At 37.0% G+C, this 18,977-nt stretch overlaps 2 protein-coding genes across 6 annotated transcripts; one reads left to right on the top strand and one right to left on the bottom strand.

The window, feature by feature from the left end:
- Window positions 1-7,201: 7,201 nt before the first annotated feature.
- LOC140769743 (uncharacterized) lies at window positions 7,202-13,812 on the top strand. Its single transcript, XM_073110602.1, has 7 exons — window positions 7,202-7,672; window positions 8,453-8,600; window positions 9,824-10,015; window positions 10,134-10,262; window positions 11,999-12,168; window positions 12,305-12,435; window positions 13,319-13,812. Exons 1-7 carry the CDS (start codon window positions 7,450-7,452, stop codon window positions 13,394-13,396), a joined length of 1,071 nt encoding a protein of 356 aa, XP_072966703.1. The 5' UTR covers window positions 7,202-7,449; the 3' UTR covers window positions 13,397-13,812.
- Window positions 13,813-13,818: 6 nt separating this feature from the next.
- On the bottom strand, window positions 13,819-18,877 carry LOC140769741 (WPP domain-associated protein-like). Of its 5 annotated transcripts, XR_012105950.1 has the most exons (6): window positions 18,581-18,876; window positions 15,503-17,773; window positions 15,155-15,281; window positions 14,784-14,885; window positions 14,309-14,483; window positions 13,819-13,954 (listed from the first exon to the last, which is right to left on the bottom strand). XR_012105950.1 is itself a non-coding variant. In XM_073110600.1 (5 exons), the coding sequence occupies exons 2-5, from the start codon at window positions 17,731-17,733 to the stop codon at window positions 14,458-14,460; spliced, it is 2,505 nt and encodes an 834-aa protein (XP_072966701.1). In that variant the 5' UTR covers window positions 17,734-17,773; window positions 18,581-18,877; the 3' UTR covers window positions 13,963-14,457. The 5 variants fall into 5 exon arrangements, 4 of the variants coding, with proteins under 4 accessions (XP_072966701.1, XP_072966698.1, XP_072966700.1 ...); XM_073110600.1 differs by lacking the exon at window positions 13,819-13,954 and having other exon boundaries at window positions 13,963-14,502; window positions 18,581-18,877; XM_073110597.1 differs by lacking the exon at window positions 13,819-13,954 and having other exon boundaries at window positions 13,963-14,483; window positions 18,581-18,875.
- Window positions 18,878-18,977: the final 100 nt, after the last annotated feature.

Genomic DNA, 18,977 nt, shown 5'->3' with positions numbered 1-18,977 from the left:
ATAAACATAGTAATTTACTATCTTAATATTTATAAATAATATATATAGATATCATATATATGTGGTTTTAAAGTTTCTTATTTGCGTGTGTTCGATCAAAAATTATAGAATTTGTGTGGAGATCCTTGCTCTTATTTTTTTGATAGCTATAAATTGGAATCTTATTAATTTAATAGACAAAGGATATAAATACTATTAAATGAGAGACATGTATGCAAACAAGAATAAAGGTATTCTTATCTTGGTAGGGTTGAAGCGGTGAAAGTTTAATAGTTAATAATCTTGGGTGATATCAATACGAGAAAACAAAACAAGAGTTTAAAAGGGTATTCATTCAAAAATCATGTGTATTCAAAGGATATACACATAAATATAAACTTTTATTTTAACTTTGGAGGGTATATATATGGCAAAAAAAAAAAAACCAGTAAAAGTAAGCTTATTAGAATGTATAGGAATAAAAGCCACTTTGTTTATATATCTTAACCTCTTAAAGTAATTTTTATATATTTAATTTAAATTCACTTCTTAGGTCTACTAAACTAACTGGGTCGAAAAAACTAGTATCGGTAAGGTTGGCATTAAAGAGAAGTATGATAGAAAATAAATGTAAAGAAGAAAGCAAAATGGTACTTTTTTATTTATTTAGATCATGAATACTATGATCTTCTCTCATATCTACCACATTAACCATGGAAACTTGATTGCATATTGGAAGCAATTAAGCCAACATCCCTTTCAAACCTTTAGTGATCTGGAGAACATCTATAGATTTCTTATCCTCCCCTTTACATGCATCCCAAGCACTAAAACCTCCCAAATAACTCCAAGACAATGCCAGTAAGCCACCACCTCTCTCTCTCTCTCTCTCTCTCTCTCTCTCTCTCTCTCTCTCTCTCTCTCTCTATATATATATATATACGTCACTGCATGTCTCATATTACTGCGACGTACTGTTAGTTGGCACATTTGGCAGTAGAGAGATTCTCAAAATTATTCTTCACATATTTCATTTTAATTCAAGTAATTTAACATTTCGATTGCTCATCAAACACTTATGATCTTCATTATAAACATCAAATAGACCACATCTCCTTTGGCCTGATATGAGAAGAAATGCTTGTTTAATTGCTTTCGAGTATTGATGTTGCTTTCCATCATTTGGCAGCTTAAACTTTTTGGGACCCCACCCCCCTCCGTTGTTCTTTAAACATTAATTACACGAGAAATGTGTTTATTATGAAACTACTAGAAGTCATTGTTCTTTCCAAAGGGATCGTTGTCTCTCACAACTACATATATGTTTGTTCGTTTCCTTATCTTTATCATTTTGTGGCTTTGTTCATATAATATATCAAGAATTAATCGATAGAGATGCAATAACTTCTTTTTGTTTGGTAATTGGTCTCTACATGCAAAATGACTAGAACCTGAGACCTTATTTTTGTCCTTTTTCTGAAAATTAAGCGCTAATTTATCGGTTTACTGCATATAAACACTACAAGTTGAAAGTGTTGAACTATTTGTAAATTGACCCTATTATAGTTCCTTTTTCAATTTAATTTTAAAATAATACAAAATTGTTCTTGTGCTGAAAAATACATTATTTCTAGATAGGGTATATAATATATATGAGGAGAGAATATGCACGGAAAAGTTATTAAAAACAATGCATGCAATTACAACAAGAATTTTTTTCTATTCTTCAATGCAGTACTTAATGTAGAAATGTTAATTAAAATCATCCCTTAATTTGGATACAAAATGGAGCAGTGCATCTCTCATGAAATTTCATAAGGACTATCAAGAAATCTCATAATTAAATCTCCAAGAGGTTGACATAAAATGGTGCACATCTGCACCCTTTCAAATTACTCTGTGGACATGGTAATTGTAATTATAAGATGAGAGATTCAGATTAACGCACTAGTTATTTCATTATTTTGTTCAAATTGATTAACTGTGGTCGTAATTTTCATATTTAGTGTACTTAATTTCACAGACATGTCATGTAACAAAGTGACTGATCATTTATAGGTTTTTGGCAGAAGTGGAAAATATACTATATGAAATATCGTGGAGTATCACATATGAGTATTTAATCTCATGTCTGAAAGTGACGGAAAAAAAGAAGAAGAAAAGAAATAGTTTATATAAACTCATGAACCTTCACATGATATGTAGCTTAAACTTGTCGGTAGAGTTAGGTTAAAAAATTTGTGTCAAACTCCGTTTTATTTGGACTAGACTTCTTTATCTTTAAAGAATTAGTTTTAGAGCTAATGATTCGATAAAGTCTTTCTGAGGTGTTTTTGGTGGTGCTCTGATGAACATGTATCTAATTAAAAACTACGAGGACACTTAAAGTAAATTAAAATGAATAAGAGGACTAAGCAGCTACAAGTAAATTGAAATAGAAAAGATAATCTTTTCCTTATTGGTGGTCTGAGGTTGGCCAAAAGAATCTAAGTAAATCCAAGTGCACCAGACAAACTTCACTTGTGAAGGCAAAAAAGAAAAATATCCTCAGGAGGTGAGTGAGGAAAGCTTTCCAGGCTTTTCTTCTCTCTCTATATCTAGAGAGAGAGAGAGAGAGAGAGAGAGAGAGAGAGAGCGACCCTGCAAGTTAAGAAGAATGGTAATACCTTCTCTCTCCAATCTCTTACCGAGAGCTAGACAAGGCTTGGAATGGAGTGGTTAACACACTAAAATAAAGTGTCTCCTTTTGGATATATATATATATATATATATATATATATATATATATTTTGAATAGATGTTTGCTTTATGGGTAAGAAAATTAATTAATTCTCTCCCACTAAGGCCTATAAATCCTCCTCCATCACACTTGCTACTTGGACTCTCCCATCCCACTCATCTCCCTCTTCCCTTCCTCTTTCTCTGTCTAGATTAGGTGGTGTAGGGTAAAGAGAGGAAGTGGGTTCTCTCCATGGCCAGGAGTTCAGGAGATTGATCTTAGTGGGGGCAAGTGGATTCCATATATACTTCCTACTTCTTGGAGGAGAGAGGAGATGGTGCAGAGGAACAAGGGAAGTGTACATGTTTCTCTCTGTAGCTATAAGAGAAGTATGATTTATATTCTTCTTTGGGAGGGATGAAGAGGTTGGTGTGGTGAAATAGGTCATGCCTGGCTCCCTGTATGCCACACATATAGACCAATCTATGGTGAGATTGGCTGCTGTGGGTGGCGTGCAAGGAGCCAAGCATGCCTCCTCTCTCTCTCTTCATCTCTATATATATATCTTTTTAAGTAGAGTATTTTATTGTCTTCAAGATGTGTGGGTTAATTTGGAAGAGTGGCTGGAATAGATATACTTGTTATTTTATGTTTCAAATCTAGTGCTATTTGCCTCTTTTGCCTGCAGGGAGGAAAGGGCTGCCTAGCTAAATCATATTTAGAAGTTAGATGAAGCTAAGGCCATTTACCTTCTGTGCTTTTCTCTTGCCATGCCCTAATTGGAAATCAAGTATCAGTGTTCAGATTTGTGTCCTTTGAACATTCTTGACTATGTTTAACTAATTTATTTTTTTTAACTATGTGATGATTTGATGTTGAATCTGATCAGTTTTCTAGATCTCATCGATTCCAAAGAAATGGCAATGTGACATTCAGCATATCTATGTTTATGTGTTTGTTCTTGTATCATTTCATAGTAACTGAGATATTTTCCTTCTTTTAAGAGCATTGAGAAATTTGTGACAGAGAGTTTTTTTGGTGAGTTTTCTTCATTAAAATGGTAAGATTTTATATTTATAATATTCATATATTGAAGATTGAGGGGCTTTGCTTTCAGTAGGGCTGTCTTATGAAAAATATGGAATAATCCACCTGCCTATATCCATTTCTTTCTTAAGTTGATTTGGAGTCTATATGGTGGTAAATTTCTGAACACATGCATGTGAAATTTATTGACAACTCTTTTCCACTGCATCTGCTAAGATTCTCTCAGGGTTCAGATGTGATGTGCCAGTTCGAAAGAATATATATATATATATATATATATATATATATATATATATATATATATATATATATATATACATACATACATATATGGAATTTTGTGCTCTCTCTCTCTCTCTCTCTCTCTCTCCTCTCATTGACAACACTCTTTACACTCTTACAAATATACTAGGACATCAGGCATCCATTTGATACAGATGCACAAGAAATGGCTTATGTTGCATATACTATGGTGGGAATCATCATGCCACCATTACCATTATCATCATCTCTCTAAGTTTTCCTAGAGTCGAGAGAAATGTTCTTCATAATTTTCAGTAAGAAATCACTAGACAAGTTTCTCTCTTTCCCTCTCACTCATATGTACATGCATGTGAAGATATCTTCTAACATCTCCTTTCCCTTTAACTAAATAGTGATGCTCCATGGCTTGTATAACTTTTCTATAAGAGCTCTCCTTTGAAAGATTTGCTTTCTGATATAAGAAAGTATTAGTATTTGCTTTCATATACTATACTCGCATGATGAAATTTTGTTACACTAGTTTCTATCTAAGGGCCTTAAAATGACTATTATCCTTGATATCTCCCTCTTCTAATGGATCACAAACCCCTTTATGCTTCCATCAAGTAATTACCAAAAGCAGCTGCAAATGCATCTAGGTAAAAGGGAGACAATCTCATACTGTCCTAGGTATGTTAATAATCCATTCTCATCTATGTATCTGTGTAACGTGTTACAATGCTCTTGTAGAGGAATTTTATTTTCAGATTAAATACTTACTGCTCTTATTATCTTCTACTTCTACATAGAAGAAACCATCTGCATATATTTTCTGCTGCACTACATACATACACTGCTAGCTGCTTAATTTTCTTTCTTCTTTTACCTACATTGTTATATATTTAATTTGCTACACATTAGAGTACAGTTAGATATATATACTGTCGGGTATCACATGTGAGGGATGGAAATGAGAGCAAAGATGCAAAAGATTGTTTCTTCTGGGAAGGTGAAGAAAAGTGAAAACAAAAGGAACAAATATAAATTGATGTTAAAAGTTCTGTTGCGTTCAAACCTAATAATCTTTAAAGACCACTTAAACCAGTACAACTTTCTAAGAAAAATGTCACATAGGTACACACACACACACATATATATATACCAATTGTTGTCTTCTCTCTTTATCACTGGAGTGATCTAGTACTCTTGTTCTCGTACCAGAAGCTAGGTAGCCCTTATATATATCTAACATATATTCTTTCTCACATGCACACACAGAGATTTTCTTTCAGATGTGCATATGCAAATCAATCAGCTGAAGAGATAGGGTCCTAGAAACAAATTATATAATGATGGTTGGGTCGAAGCCCACCAAAGATAACTTTTTTCCTGCAGGTCATGACCCCCCTCTATCACATGACGTGGCTGCATATGAGATAACAAAAGCTTCTTGCACTGTGACTGTTGCAAAGTAGTGCGACCAAAGAAGGTGCCTAAGTGTTATATCCTTCACGGAGTCAGCTTTCTATCCTTCCAAGGGGGGAGAGAGAGAGAGAATATTTGAAGGTAGTTTTACTGTACCTCCTAAAGGCAGAAACCCTCAAAGAAGAAGCAAGCTAGCCTTGTAGGGCCAAATACAAGGGAGTTGTTTCCCGAGCAAAAGAGTTCTTGTAATATTACCAACTCCTTTCAGACACATAACAATCTATAAACTGATACATGCATGCATACAGTGAATATCTGTCAAAAATTATAGTAAAATTTCAGTATACTGGGTCGACACAGTGCAAGACAAAAATTCCAGCTTAAAGGTTTGACAAAAACTTCTTCAGGAAGAGAGAGTTTGTCGATCTCATCAGCTACATTCATCACATACTATATTCAATATCCTTGGATGAACTAAATGGCAAAAACTTAGGACAAAGCCAAAGACAACGAGTCAGTACGTCCTTTTGAAGACCACTGAGCTACTTGTAACAGGGTTAATATTAGGTAAATTAATTACTTTGGATGCTCCACTTCATCTTTTAAAATCCTCTCTTCCCTACTCCTAAAGCACTCATGTGAACATCCAAAGTAGTATATACATATATAGATGCATGTCAGGTATAAAGGCAGGGCTTCATGTTGTTGATCAGAATAGAAAGAGCTATATAGGTTGGTGGACCAGATGAGTCCATATTGGATTGGACCACATATCTAGCTCCAGCTCAGCTGCATGCAATTACTTTTCCAATGGAAGGAGCTATATAGGCTACCAAAGTACTGAGTACTCCATGTTAGTACCCTCAGAGAGAGAGAGAGAGAGAGAGAGAGAGAGGAACCTACCTGACTTAGCTTCTGGCCAAAGTAGAAAGAGCCAGCTAGCAAAAAGGAGTACACAACTGAGAGAGGGCATGCTGCAGCTAGCTAGCACTCAATGACATGAAACGTGATGAGATAATTATTAAGAGGAGTAGCTCATGATCAAGAACCACTTCTACTGTGCTGACCAATGGAGACGACAGCTAGCTAGACAGTAGCAACACTGCCATTTGATTCAGAATTTTTTTGCAGAGGCATGCATTATTGGAGTTGCTCAGAGAGAGTAGCTTTAATTAGACGGCCCATAACACACTACTACCTAGGCTGGACGCAAATCTTTGAGATGAATCCTTTTTTGGTTGCACAAGAGTCGTGTACTTGTATAAATTTAATTAGATCAATCCTATCCTTTCTTCACTGAAGTCGGCGGAGTAAGTTGTCTATCCACCGACTTCAAGCTATTGCCAGATGAAGACGGCGTCCAGCGAGTTCTCTACGCTCTAAAAGGGCGTCTCGGCATCGACTTGCATTGTGTTGTGCCTTGAAGAAGTCGGCAAATCGTGACTTCACTGCACCGATTCCTGCCTCTCGGTGAAACGGTGGCGACACTAGTTCCTTGAGTTAAATTCGACTTTGAAGAGAATAGGTTTAAAAACTAGTTTATTGACTAGATAAAAGGTAAGCCCAATTAGGCCCAGGGGCCAGGAGAGTGTATCATATCGGATTCGGATCTAGCTTGATGTAAAACCCAAACCTATTTGGATCCGAATTCAATTTGACCGATCCAATTAAAATTCGCCCATTTCCTAAGTCAGGTTAAAGTGGGTAAGGAATAAAATTATTCCGAGCGTAGATAACTATTTTTTATGATTAAAAGTACGGATAAGTTATTCCGATCCGGGACAGGAATCCGATCCGTCCATCGAATCAGTCCTCATTGATCATTCTCTCTCTCTCTCTCTCTCTCTCTCTCTCTCTCTCCCTTCCTTCCTCTTTCCTTTGCTTGCCGTCCCAAATTCCAATCCCCTCGAATTGAGTTTGATTCGTTCCTCATGTGGTAAGAAGGATCGATAGAGAAACAAAAGAGGTTTTTAGATCAGTTCTCTTCCTCTTTTGACGAGACGAGTAGGAGGAGAGAAAGATAGAGAGGGAAGGAGATGAAGAAGTATAGAAACGGGGAGATATGGGGATTCGAGGCCCAGACGCCGGCGCCGTCCGGCAAACTAGCCGGCGGCGTAATCCTCGGACTCGACGGCGGAACCACCACTACCGTCTGCGTCTGCTTGCCGGCGGCAATGCCGGTCGCCAGCCCTCTCCCCGACCCCATCCCAGTCTTCTCCCGCGCCGTCGCCGGGTGCTCGAATCACAACTCAGTCGGAGGTATTGGGGCTCTAGCCTTCTTCCTGTGCTTAATTCTGAATTTGGTTATCTGAAATTGATCAAAGCTGCCTCCTTTGCGTTGTTGGAAGCTTGTTCTCCATCTGGGTTATGATCTTGTGTGGGTTGAAATGGAAGCATAGTGTCTTAGTTTTGATGATATGGGTGTTCAGTATTTTTGTTAGTTGTGTTCTAAGACTTATGATTGCTCTTACAATTATTTGTTGATAGTGTTAGCCAGTTTATTTGTTCCTGATGGATCTTTGTGTTAAACTGCAAGATTGACTGCCGTTCTATGTCCTACATTGGCACCGATTTGCCATAAGTGCTTCTAGATCTTATAATACCACTTTACCATGGGCGGCTTTCCTTTCATCTTACCCTCTACTTTCGGTACCTTTGCTTGCTAGGCATTCCTAAAATATGTTTTGCTAGAGCTTGGCCTTGGCCAGGTGCCTTTTGTCACGGACACACAAACGCAGACAGATTATTTAGTGTCCTGAGATATATTAATCAACTAGTGCTCTCAACTCAATGAATTTTGAATAAACATTGGCAAGCAACTGTCTTTTACCAAATCCACTTCCAGTTTGGTGAAAAGAATAAGGCAACTGTCTTTTGCCAAATTGACTTTCTATTTGGTGGAAAGAATAAAAGGGGATGTCAAGGAAAAGGAGCTGAGATTTAGTAAATCGTGTATGCTTAATTGACCGACTTGAATATTTTGCTGCTTTCTTTCTATGTTCACCAACAAATGAGCTGTTTTCATATTCGATTCCTCAGAAGATGCTGCTATGGAGACCCTAGAACAGGTTATGGCTGAAGCCCTTTCACTGGCTTGTGCAGATCGTGCGGCTGTTCAAGCCATTTGTTTAGGAGTATCTGGTGTAAATCATCCTACAGATCAACAGAGGATACTGAATTGGCTCAGGTGTGTTCTTTTCTTCATTTCAAAGAATGCTCCTCCCTTTAAGCACAGGCAGTGTGAAATTATCTCCTTTCTGTAAAAGCTATCTCACCAATCTGAGAAATGCAAAAAAGTTCATGTTCATGCTTCTGGAAAAGATACATGTCTCTTTTGCCAGCAGCCTCCTTTCTAGCAATGTTAGTGGCTTTCAAATGAAGATTTGCAATGTTTTTCCAGATGGTTGTATTGAAATTTTGGCAACTATTTTTGCTTAAGAGTTAAGAGCATTGAAGCATATACTGTTCTCAGATAAAACTCTTCCAAAAAATTCTGTTCATTGTGGTTTTTATGTTTTTTCTTGGATGTATCCGTCTGCAACTATATCAGTGACTGAGATCTTATCCTTTCATAAAATTACTTTCAGAAGACAAAGCCAATGCCAATATGTTAGTATTGATTATTTACATAGTGCTAATTTCAATGCATTTTTAGCACTGCTTGAAGGCTTAAATTCTGATGTGTAACTTTGCAGTACAGCATCAAATTACAAATCTTTTCTGTACTATGTAGTGGAAAATTAAAGTGAGATATGTGCTTTCACTGATTTGTTCATTATTGAAAATTAACCAGTAGTTGGGTTCATTTATGCACATTTTTCTGAAACAAGTTTCATTAATCTCTTTGCATGTGTCTCGTCATACAACCAGAATCTTTAATTTACATGTCTAATAACAATACTTGTGACATGTCCAAAGGTATTCATGTTGCACCTTCCAGGAATCCACTTAATCAGCAAGCAAAGTTGGTTATATAGATAATTGACTCTATAGCTGTAGATGGCTATGCATGTGAAGTCCTTTGGTTTTCTTAGTTAAGCACTGTGCAAGGCATTTCTGTGATGCATGCAAAAGATCATATGGTTGGCCACATATGGAACCACAAATAGAAGTGGAAGATGGCTTTTTCATATGTGAATCATTCTATCGGTATTTGTTTGTGTTTGCTTTTGAATAATCCAGATAAGATTTTGCTTCATTTTCTTATGATTTTGTGTAACTACTGATGGTCAATTTGTTCCTACATACTCCTCAAATCAATGACCTCAGCTAGCATATTTAAAAAAATGCCAGCCTTTTCTCTTTCAAAAAGTTGCATATTGATTTTATCTGACAGTTTCTCCGGCAAGCAGTTAAAATTCTGACCTTGATTGCTTTTATTCTCTTAACTGTTTCTTTGTTTCTTCTCAGAGGTATATTTCCCAGTCATGTGAAGTTGTATGTGGAAAATGATTCTGTGGCAGCACTTGCAAGTGGCACAATGGGAAAGCTCCATGGTTGCGTACTGATTGCAGGCACAGGTACCATTGCTTATGGCTTCACTGAAGATGGAAGAGAAGCCAGAGCAGCTGGTGCAGGACCAGTCTTGGGGGATTGGGGAAGGTTAGTTTTTACTTTCCTTTTTCTGCAAAAAAAAAAGCATAAATCTTGTGATTCTGTCATTGTTATATATTTTCTGATATGAAAGAAACTGTAGGTGACTTATGTCTACATTATGCAGTGGATATGGCATTGCTGCACAAGCTCTGACAGCGATTATAAGGGCTCATGATGGCCGTGGACCACAAACAACTCTTACAAGAGATATCCTCAATAAGCTTGAGCTTTCTTCACCAGATGAACTGATTGGGTACTTTCTTTTTTCAATTTTTTTCCTTCTACATATGATTCATTAATTAGTTCATCAGACATGTCATTGCAAGTTAGAATGATATTTCAGAGCAATACAACAAAATAGCAAAAAGGACTTATGCAAAGTAAAATGGATTGAATAGGTTACTGTTACCATTCTAAAATAATACTATGAGAGTGTTGCAATCGACGATGGTTGTGCCATAGGCATGGATTGTGCGGGCCACCGGTCAGCAGTGCACAGCACATGCCGCAACATTTGTCGATCATGCTGTAAGAGAGGGACATAAAAAAGTAAAGGATTACTCACCTTCACCCTTCACCCTTCACCCTTCACCCTTCATTGCTCGTCGTTCACACCCTCGTCGATGTCCTAGTCTAAGGGAGGATCGAATCCACAACTTAAGTTTTTATTGACCAACCTTCTCTCTCTCTCTCTCTCTCTCTCTCTCTCTCTCTCTCTCTCTCTCTCTCCCCCTTTCTTCCTTTTCCTTCAGGCTAGAGCATTCGACGGGGGTGTGAGCGGCATTAGCTTAGGCGGCGACGAGCAGCAACGGTGACTCGGCGATTAGCTATCGGCCATCGGTGAAGCTACTAGAACGGGTGTCGTGCGACACTTCTCATGCCATGTGCCGATCGACACGGCGATTCATGGTTGCAATTGCCCTAGAGGAAAATGATCGCGTTCTAAGTCTCAATGTTGGATAAAGCTAAACACAGAACTTTCGAAGGTAATAGGAATCGATATAACCATTGGAATGATTTGAGATTTGAATATATTGTTTCTCAGGAAGTCAAAAGTCCAAGGCTACTAAAATCTCATTAATTGGATTGGTAGATCAAAAGTTATGGTTAATATACTGATCAAAGGTCAAGGGATACTAGGATGGATGTAGATGATGGAAGTTGGTAATGTGGTTAGGGTTAGGGTTATGAAAAAGTATAATGACTGTGGTGGGTGGAATTGTATCTTGAATAAGATGAGAGGGGAGAAGGGAACTTTAAAATATGGCTGATCATTAGAGTGAGGAGGGAGAAGCGACAAAGGGTTAACTTTGTCCGTAGAATGAAGCTCGGGGTGGATAGCGAGGGGGAGGAAAGAGGAGGAAAAGGTTGATTCAAGCCTAGATGCAAAATAAATGCTTTAAACATTAATAATCCCAAAGTGATTACTATTTCATATATTTGGAAGCTAATCAATCGTCCAAAAATCATAAACAAACTTTAATACGAAATAACTTAATTGACGGGCATTCTAATAACCCTCGATCATGTTTGAATGGCCAAAAATAGTTTCTATATGTGCAAACATTGTGCAGGTGTTTGAACGGCTTTTCGTGGCATTCAAATGCACTGGTCAGAATTTCTTATTTTCATTCTAAAACAAATATAAAAATAATCAAATTCGAGGTTAGCTAGTCATGTTCAATCTGTATCATAATTAAGAACCGTAACAGAGAGCTTGAGCTTTCCTTTGGCATTTTCACAAGCTCCGTTGCTTCTGATACTTCTTGTGTTGCATCTTTAAATTGTATCTTGCTCATGTATAGTGTGCATGACAATGCTCATTCATCTTTTACAGTCACAATGTTACAAAATAAAAAAAGGGGTTCATGTTAATAATTAAGAATGTTTGACATAGTTCAAAATGTTTTAAATGAACCAGTTGTGTTGATGCAGAATCTAGAATTGCGTTATATAACTGTACTTACTTTTTCTTTCTTACATTCTCAGATGGACCTATGCAGATCCATCTTGGGCTCGAATTGCTGCTCTTGTTCCTATAGTAGTTTCTTCTGCTGAAGATGGTGATGATGTCGCAAACAAAATATTACATGATTCAGTCCAAGAGTTAGCTGATAGTGTTATAGCTGTTGTTCGACGACTTAAATTATGTGGTGAAGGTAAAATGTCATTGAACTGTGATTACTGTCTTTCTGTATGTTCCTGCAATAGACTTTATTAACCTGATAAAAGTGCTGAAACTGTCTCATGAGGTATGTGCTTCCTGTAGACTTAAGAGGTGCTATTCTGTTGCAGATGGAAAGGGTACTTTTCCACTTGTTATGGTTGGGGGAGTTCTTGAAGCTAATAAGAAATGGGACATTGGGAGAGAAGTTATGTACTGTGTTTCCAAGGTGTACCCGGGAGCCCATCCTATTCGACCTGAGGTGTGAGATTTATGACCATATTCTCTTGCTTTGATATTATGGTCCATATTTTCCCATGTAGCAGAAAATGTAGGTTTTTAACATGCTTCCATTGAATTTTCTAGTCATCATGGTGATGGAGTAATTGTAGGAAAAGGAGCATTCAACTATTCTTACTAAGCTTGAAACCACAGAAAAAAAATTAATTCTCAATGCACAGCATTCCTCTTGGTATTTTAAACTCAAGAAGACCATCCTTCCAATAGGAGGATGGTAGTGAATGTCTGACCAATGGTCAAGACAGTCCTTTTTTGTAGGAAACATTGACAGATGAGCAGGAGTGCGGCATAGCGGTGCAGTATTTATTTGTCCAAGTCTTGTATCTCTATACCTAACTTTGCTATTAATTTCATTAGTAATTCCAGAAAAAGATTGCTAATACTAATATAAACTATTTTATTATTTAGTTGAATACTAGAATAATGGGTAGTAATTATATTTGATGTGATATAAAATTTGATATTAAAATGATGAAGAATAGTAAATTTTTATTGAGAATTTATGATATTTTAAATTAAATGACGAAGATACCTTTGATTGGATGTAACGCCGTGTAAAGTGGTAGTAGTAATTATGTATCATCTAATTGAAAAATAATAATTTTGGGTTGTTATTAAATTGATTTTTCAAAGTCTTATAAGATAAGATGAGAGAGAATAGTAAACTAGTATAGTGGAAGAAGTTAAGTTGTTTAGTTACCGCACCATAATAAGAAAAATAAAAAAGCTTATTCTAGAAGAAGAAGGTTATTCATATTCCGCTGTGAACGAGACTAATAGGTTTGACTATTTATTAATTAATCACTGTTCTTTGGCATCAATTTTAACTATCTCATATGGAACAGGTAGAACCAGCCGTTGGAGCAGCTTTGCTGGCTTGGAATCGTTACATCAAAGAATTTCAGGTAGACAATGGTAGCTGATCCCCAGCAAAGCCTCTCTTATCAAGGGAGAGAATGTTCATGTACAATTAGCACATTAAGTTGATGCACAGCATGCGAAAGATGAAATAGTGTGTCAAGAGTTTCAGCAATCACTGGCTATCTGATGAGCATCAAAGACTTTCTGGGTGCTGATTGACTTCGTGGAGAGGAAATAATGATCAATAATTGCAAGAATCAAAATTTATGTTTTTGGGCAATAATTATGTGCTCTTAAATTGAAACGTATTTATTGAGAACTATTTTGACAAACAGGCCACCTCTGGCCTCCTCCCGGCTGATGGAGAGACCAGAGATGATAAAGGCTGCAAGAATTAGCATCACATATGCTTGCTTGTTCTTTGTAAATGCCATATTCGTAGACCATTTGGTGAAACCAGTGGTTATTCTTCCTTCAAGTCTTACTGGTTTTCTTTTCATCATTCTGGTCCCAACTGGAGAAATCGTGAGATCAGGATGGACTTTATGACAAATGTGAAAGATTTTATAGCCATGTTGCTGTTACGAAGGTTACACCTTTGTTGATGCTCTTTGCTTGTCCTGCTTACATATTATTACAGTAAAAAAAATTAAAAGAAAAATAAAAGACTTGAGAAGTGCAGTGGCAAAATCCTGAATGCTTTAGTATATTGTTGGCAAATGAAGTTGGTTAGTGTTCATCTTAGCAAGCATCATATGTGCTAAGAGATGCTTACAACCTAACAAAAAGGATCTAATAAGCGTGCAGACAGCAAAAGTGCAAACTTTTCATTCCTTGGCTCTACTGTAAAGAGAGGCATGTGTGATCAAAATTATGAGGCCTGAAGAAGTTAAAATTGGACATATTCGCCACTACGACGTGTGTGATTAGTATCGGAATAGCCCGATTGCTTGTTTTGTCTGAAGAAAGCTCACCTAGATATTTAAAAAACTAGGCAAGAATCAAATAAAGTGGACTCGCCAATAACAGCACTGCAGAAGTCATTGTTTGAGAAGGTTTTGCCATGAGTAGTCAAAAAGGACTTGATCCAGTTGATTTACTAGCCTCTCCTTTTATTTGTTGCTTAATAATTTTCAAAATCTCCATAACCTGCAAGAAGAAACAGAACCTAATGAATCAATTAGATTTATAATTTCATCGAGAGAATAAACAAGTCTGAAATTTAGTTAAATGCATACAAAAGAAGCACATACAATGAAATCTAGATCCTTCTCAAGGTATAGGGTAAGAACAAGTTTTGCATCTCATGCCATCTCCATGCAACCATTTCCATTTACTGATTTATATCTCAAATAGTACTTAAATTCTTCCTAATCTGAAGTTTAATGTAAGAAAAAGGTGAACAGTCATGCTCAAGGCAACCAGCAACGCTAGTGGCAAAAATCTTACCCCAGGGTAGTGTTGCAGTACTGGAGAATAATGGTCAAGCGCTATGTATACTTTCTCAAGAAGTTGCAGGAGAGCATCAACCTCATTTCCTAGAAGATCAACCTGTCCAAGCAAGAAATTCATGAGACATTAGAAGACACTTTGAACATCAAGGTTCTCAGATTGTTCATTATTGTAGACACAAAATTATGCTGATGCTTTTTTGTGCTCGAGACCGGACCTAGTTTATTATTTAGTGCGCAGAATAATCCAAGTCAAGCAAAAAAGGAATATATATGATGATTGCAAAAGTGAAACCAGATATTCCACAACTAACCAGCTAATAGCAGATGTCAACAGACCTGTAACAGGGATTCAAGAAAGTGTATTACCTCAATTTCAGCCTTTTGAAGGTCAGAACTTCTTATTTCAGATATTTCCTTGTACTGAACTGTTTCTCTTCTAAGAAATTTTGCATGTTTGGTGAGTTGATTACAATGATTTTTCAGTACTGCTAACCTGTCAACAGGGAAGAGATCAACTTTACTTTTCCTTAAACATAATGTAATACAGTATGAATAATGCACATTTGGAAACTTTCTCAACTTCAATTTGCTTGTTTCTGGATTGAAGTCAAGCATGTAAATTAAAAAAAAAAGTATTTATGCACAGAATCAATTTTATTTCAACTGACTATTTAAAATTGAAGGCTTGGGAGAAATATATGAACAGACAAGCACCTCGATTCATTGCACTCAAGATGGTTCCCTATTCTGAATTCACAATCTACAGAATATTCTGACAGTGCTCTTATAGAAACAATGATAGATTCCATCAATTTCTTATACTCTTCTTCTTTAGCAACAGATGATGCTACTGCTTTTTGTTTCTCTTCAATAACACCATAAAGAATATTCTTCTGTTTCTCTGCTTCCTCTAAAGAATCTGACGCTACCTTAAGTTTTTGATTTAAGACATTTAACATCTTTTCACAGAGATGAGATTTTTGCAAAGCCTGCTCCACTCTACCCATAATTATATCAAACTCACTACTGCTCCTTGAAATGTACAAATCTTGCTTAGTTACTCTGTCTCTCAGCATATTAATTTCATGGCATATTAAGTCAAATTGCTCCTTCTGTTTCACCACTCTAGACTCAAATTCTGATGCAAACTCCTCCTTTTCTCTCACCAATGCTGAGAAGGAATCTATCACCTGCTTCACTTTCTTGTTTTCTCCAATTTCCGAATATAGTGCATTCTCCTTCTGTGAAAGTGCTTCTTTCATGGAACTCATTTCCTCAGAATAGTTTAGCAGAATAGCATTAGTACTTGAAGCAGCTTCTTCTACAATTTCTTTATAAATAATAGAGCATATGTCCTGTTTCATCTTGAACTCTATCTCAAAAGCATGCATGTCAATTTTAAGTTGGCCAAATAGATCTTTTAGAATAGTCTTTTGGATTTCATCTCTAGTGATGGCTTCTATCTTTAAATCTTCTTCTACAGATGAATAATGTGATATTTGGTTTGCCAGTGAAGACACCGAGCCAACCTCCTTCTCTTTATTGGCTATGAAACTTTGCAATCGTTGATTTTCCAGATTTAAGGCATCAATTTTCTCTTGTAGATCGTGTAACGTGTCTCGATCATCATCACTGTTAGATAACTTCTTATCATCCAAGAGGATGTCATCCAACTTTGAGATGATACCAGATATTTTCCTTCTCATTATTTCTGACTCTTTATCTTTATGAAAATGCGAAGGGTTAATCCCTTTTTCCTTGAGGAGTTCACGTTTGAGGCTGAAAACCTCTTCTGTCTTCTCTTGTAATGCTAAATCATGTTGCCTTTTCATCTTAGACATTTCAGTCTTGAAATAAGTTATCAGTTCTTGCTTTGTCATGTGCTTCAGTTGTGGGGAGTCAGTAAGAATCTGATCATTAGCATCATTAGACTTCTCTGTCAAGATAACACCATTTTCCTCAGGATGGGATGCATTTGTTAGATTGTTACTACCCAGCAACTTCCGAGTAGACTGGTCCTTTCTTTTAGAAATACTCCTATCTTCTAGGCCTTCGAGGCTATATAGTGAAACTAGAGACACTGACTCATAACTGAAGGAAGACCTTAATACAGCGTCAAGCTGCTGGCGAATAGTGGAAAGATCGTCAATCTGCATCTGCCAATTCCTGGATAAATTCTTCCCAAGACCTCTTTGATCATGTAACTTTTTCTCAAACTCATTCTGAGCTTCTCTGACCAAATTCCAGACCACAATAGTAGTAATATTGCTTTGAATCTCATGTTCCCATTGGCGCTCACTTGATAGAGCCTTTGAGGAGCAGATCTCACGAACTTCATTTTTTGCTACAGTTAGTGCTACTTCCATAGCACCAATCCATTCGTCTATCTGATTCAACACATCCATAGAGCTTGTGTTCCTGAAATTATTGAGGTCCTCCTTAAGCTTTTGGAGATGTTCTGCAGTCTCTACCATGCCTAAGTGCTCATCATATTGAAACGTGGAGCTTGCATCTGAAGAGGGCAGAGAACACAGAGATTTTCTCCTCTGGGTTTCTGATATTACCATGGACGGGCATAATTTATCATCTTTACATGTAGCAGTCTCAAATTGCTGCAGTCTTTTGTTCAACATTGTAATCTCAGATTCCTTAGATGCGATTTTCTCTGTGGTCTCTTCTACTACAGCATTTACTATCCCTTTGATGATGGAATCACTCACCATTCTTGACACAGTAAACCGAGTACTGAGATCATCCAAGTAAGAGTCCATTTCGTCAAGGAGAAACTTCTCATTAAAAGCTGAATCACTGCCAGGGGAAGTGCTCACACCGATATTACTAACTGATGACATCGGTCCATCAACTAAAGGCCCAATACTTGCATCTATGGCATCTGAGTTCTCCATCAGTTCTTGCATTCCGCTGGGAGTTTCATAAGAATCCATTAATGTCAGCAAATCTAGAAGAATAAGTTATCTGAAACAACTATTGACAGAGAAAAGAGAACACTATATTAGGAGATCTCCTGAGTCACTGGAACATCAAATTGACAAAATCAAATTGATAACCCTTACCGAAATAAAAGATAAAGAAATTCCAAAATATATAAATCTCAAGAAGAACTTTATGTCAAAGCATAAAGAAACAAGACACTTTTTTATTTGTTGCCCTAGTGCAATATACCAATATACACTGGAGATATCAGAAGGTGAAAACACCAACACAACAAAGCACCACTGGAACAACCGTCAATTAAAATCCGTAGAGCAAATCATCAGTAAAATAAGACAAACATTGAGCCAATTACTAGAAGGAAAGATTAACAAATCTCTTGGTCGAAATCCATTTTATAAGACAAAAATCGAACCACGTACGAAGATGGGAGAAGAATAAGCAGACCAAAACGCAGAAAGCTCATGAAATTTCAAAACTCTGAACCAAATGAGCAAGAATAAAACTAGAAGAAGCACAGCGAAAATAAACAGTGGAGAAGTTTCCCTGTGCACCAGTAAACTAAGAAGAAGGTTTCTCTAAACACTAATCAAAAAATTTGCACAACATACCATTGGTGAGCTGATTAGAACGCAACTCGAAGAAACTGAGGAGGAGGAGGAGGAGGAGGAGAAAAGGCTTACACTAAATGAAGGAAAAGTTACACCAACTAAACCCCAAGATATAAACCCTTCAGAAAAAGCTCAAAATCCAACCTTTGCAAGCAAAACGACCCAATAAACCCGATAGGAGGAAAACCCAAGAAGAAATTTCGAATAAGAAGAAAGAGTAAGGCCTCACAGATGCGATTCTTTACTTGAGCTACAGGGAATAAGAGGGAACCGGGCAAAAATACTAAGGGCTTATTGCCGCCAAAACCCTCTTCTTTCTTCCATTCTGAGATGGAGAAGCAAGAAAGGAGCCGCCTTTCTTCGTCTTCGCGCGATGGGTCGGAAAGAGGAGCAGAGTAGAAGGGCTCGGAAAGGAGGAAGGATTTAAGTGGCGAAGGGAAAGGAGGTGGGCACTGAGGTGACTCAAAAGGCAAAGCTTTTTGGGTGCCCAAAGGAGCGGGAGGAGGGCGGTCTATTTTTGGGCAATCATTTTCTTTTTCTTTAAATTAGCCTATTCATCCATCTTTATCATGGTAGATTTAGCCCTCTAGAATACTTGGAAGCATTATATGACAATGCTTTGATTA

Source organism: Typha angustifolia, chromosome 11 (genome assembly GCF_048772165.1).
Source record: "Typha angustifolia cultivar Huaian chromosome 11, ASM4877216v1, whole genome shotgun sequence".
Classification (NCBI taxonomy): domain Eukaryota; kingdom Viridiplantae; phylum Streptophyta; class Magnoliopsida; order Poales; family Typhaceae; genus Typha; species Typha angustifolia.
The sequence above is the reverse complement of the archived record's forward strand: the minus strand, read 5'-3'. Positions and strand labels throughout refer to the sequence as shown.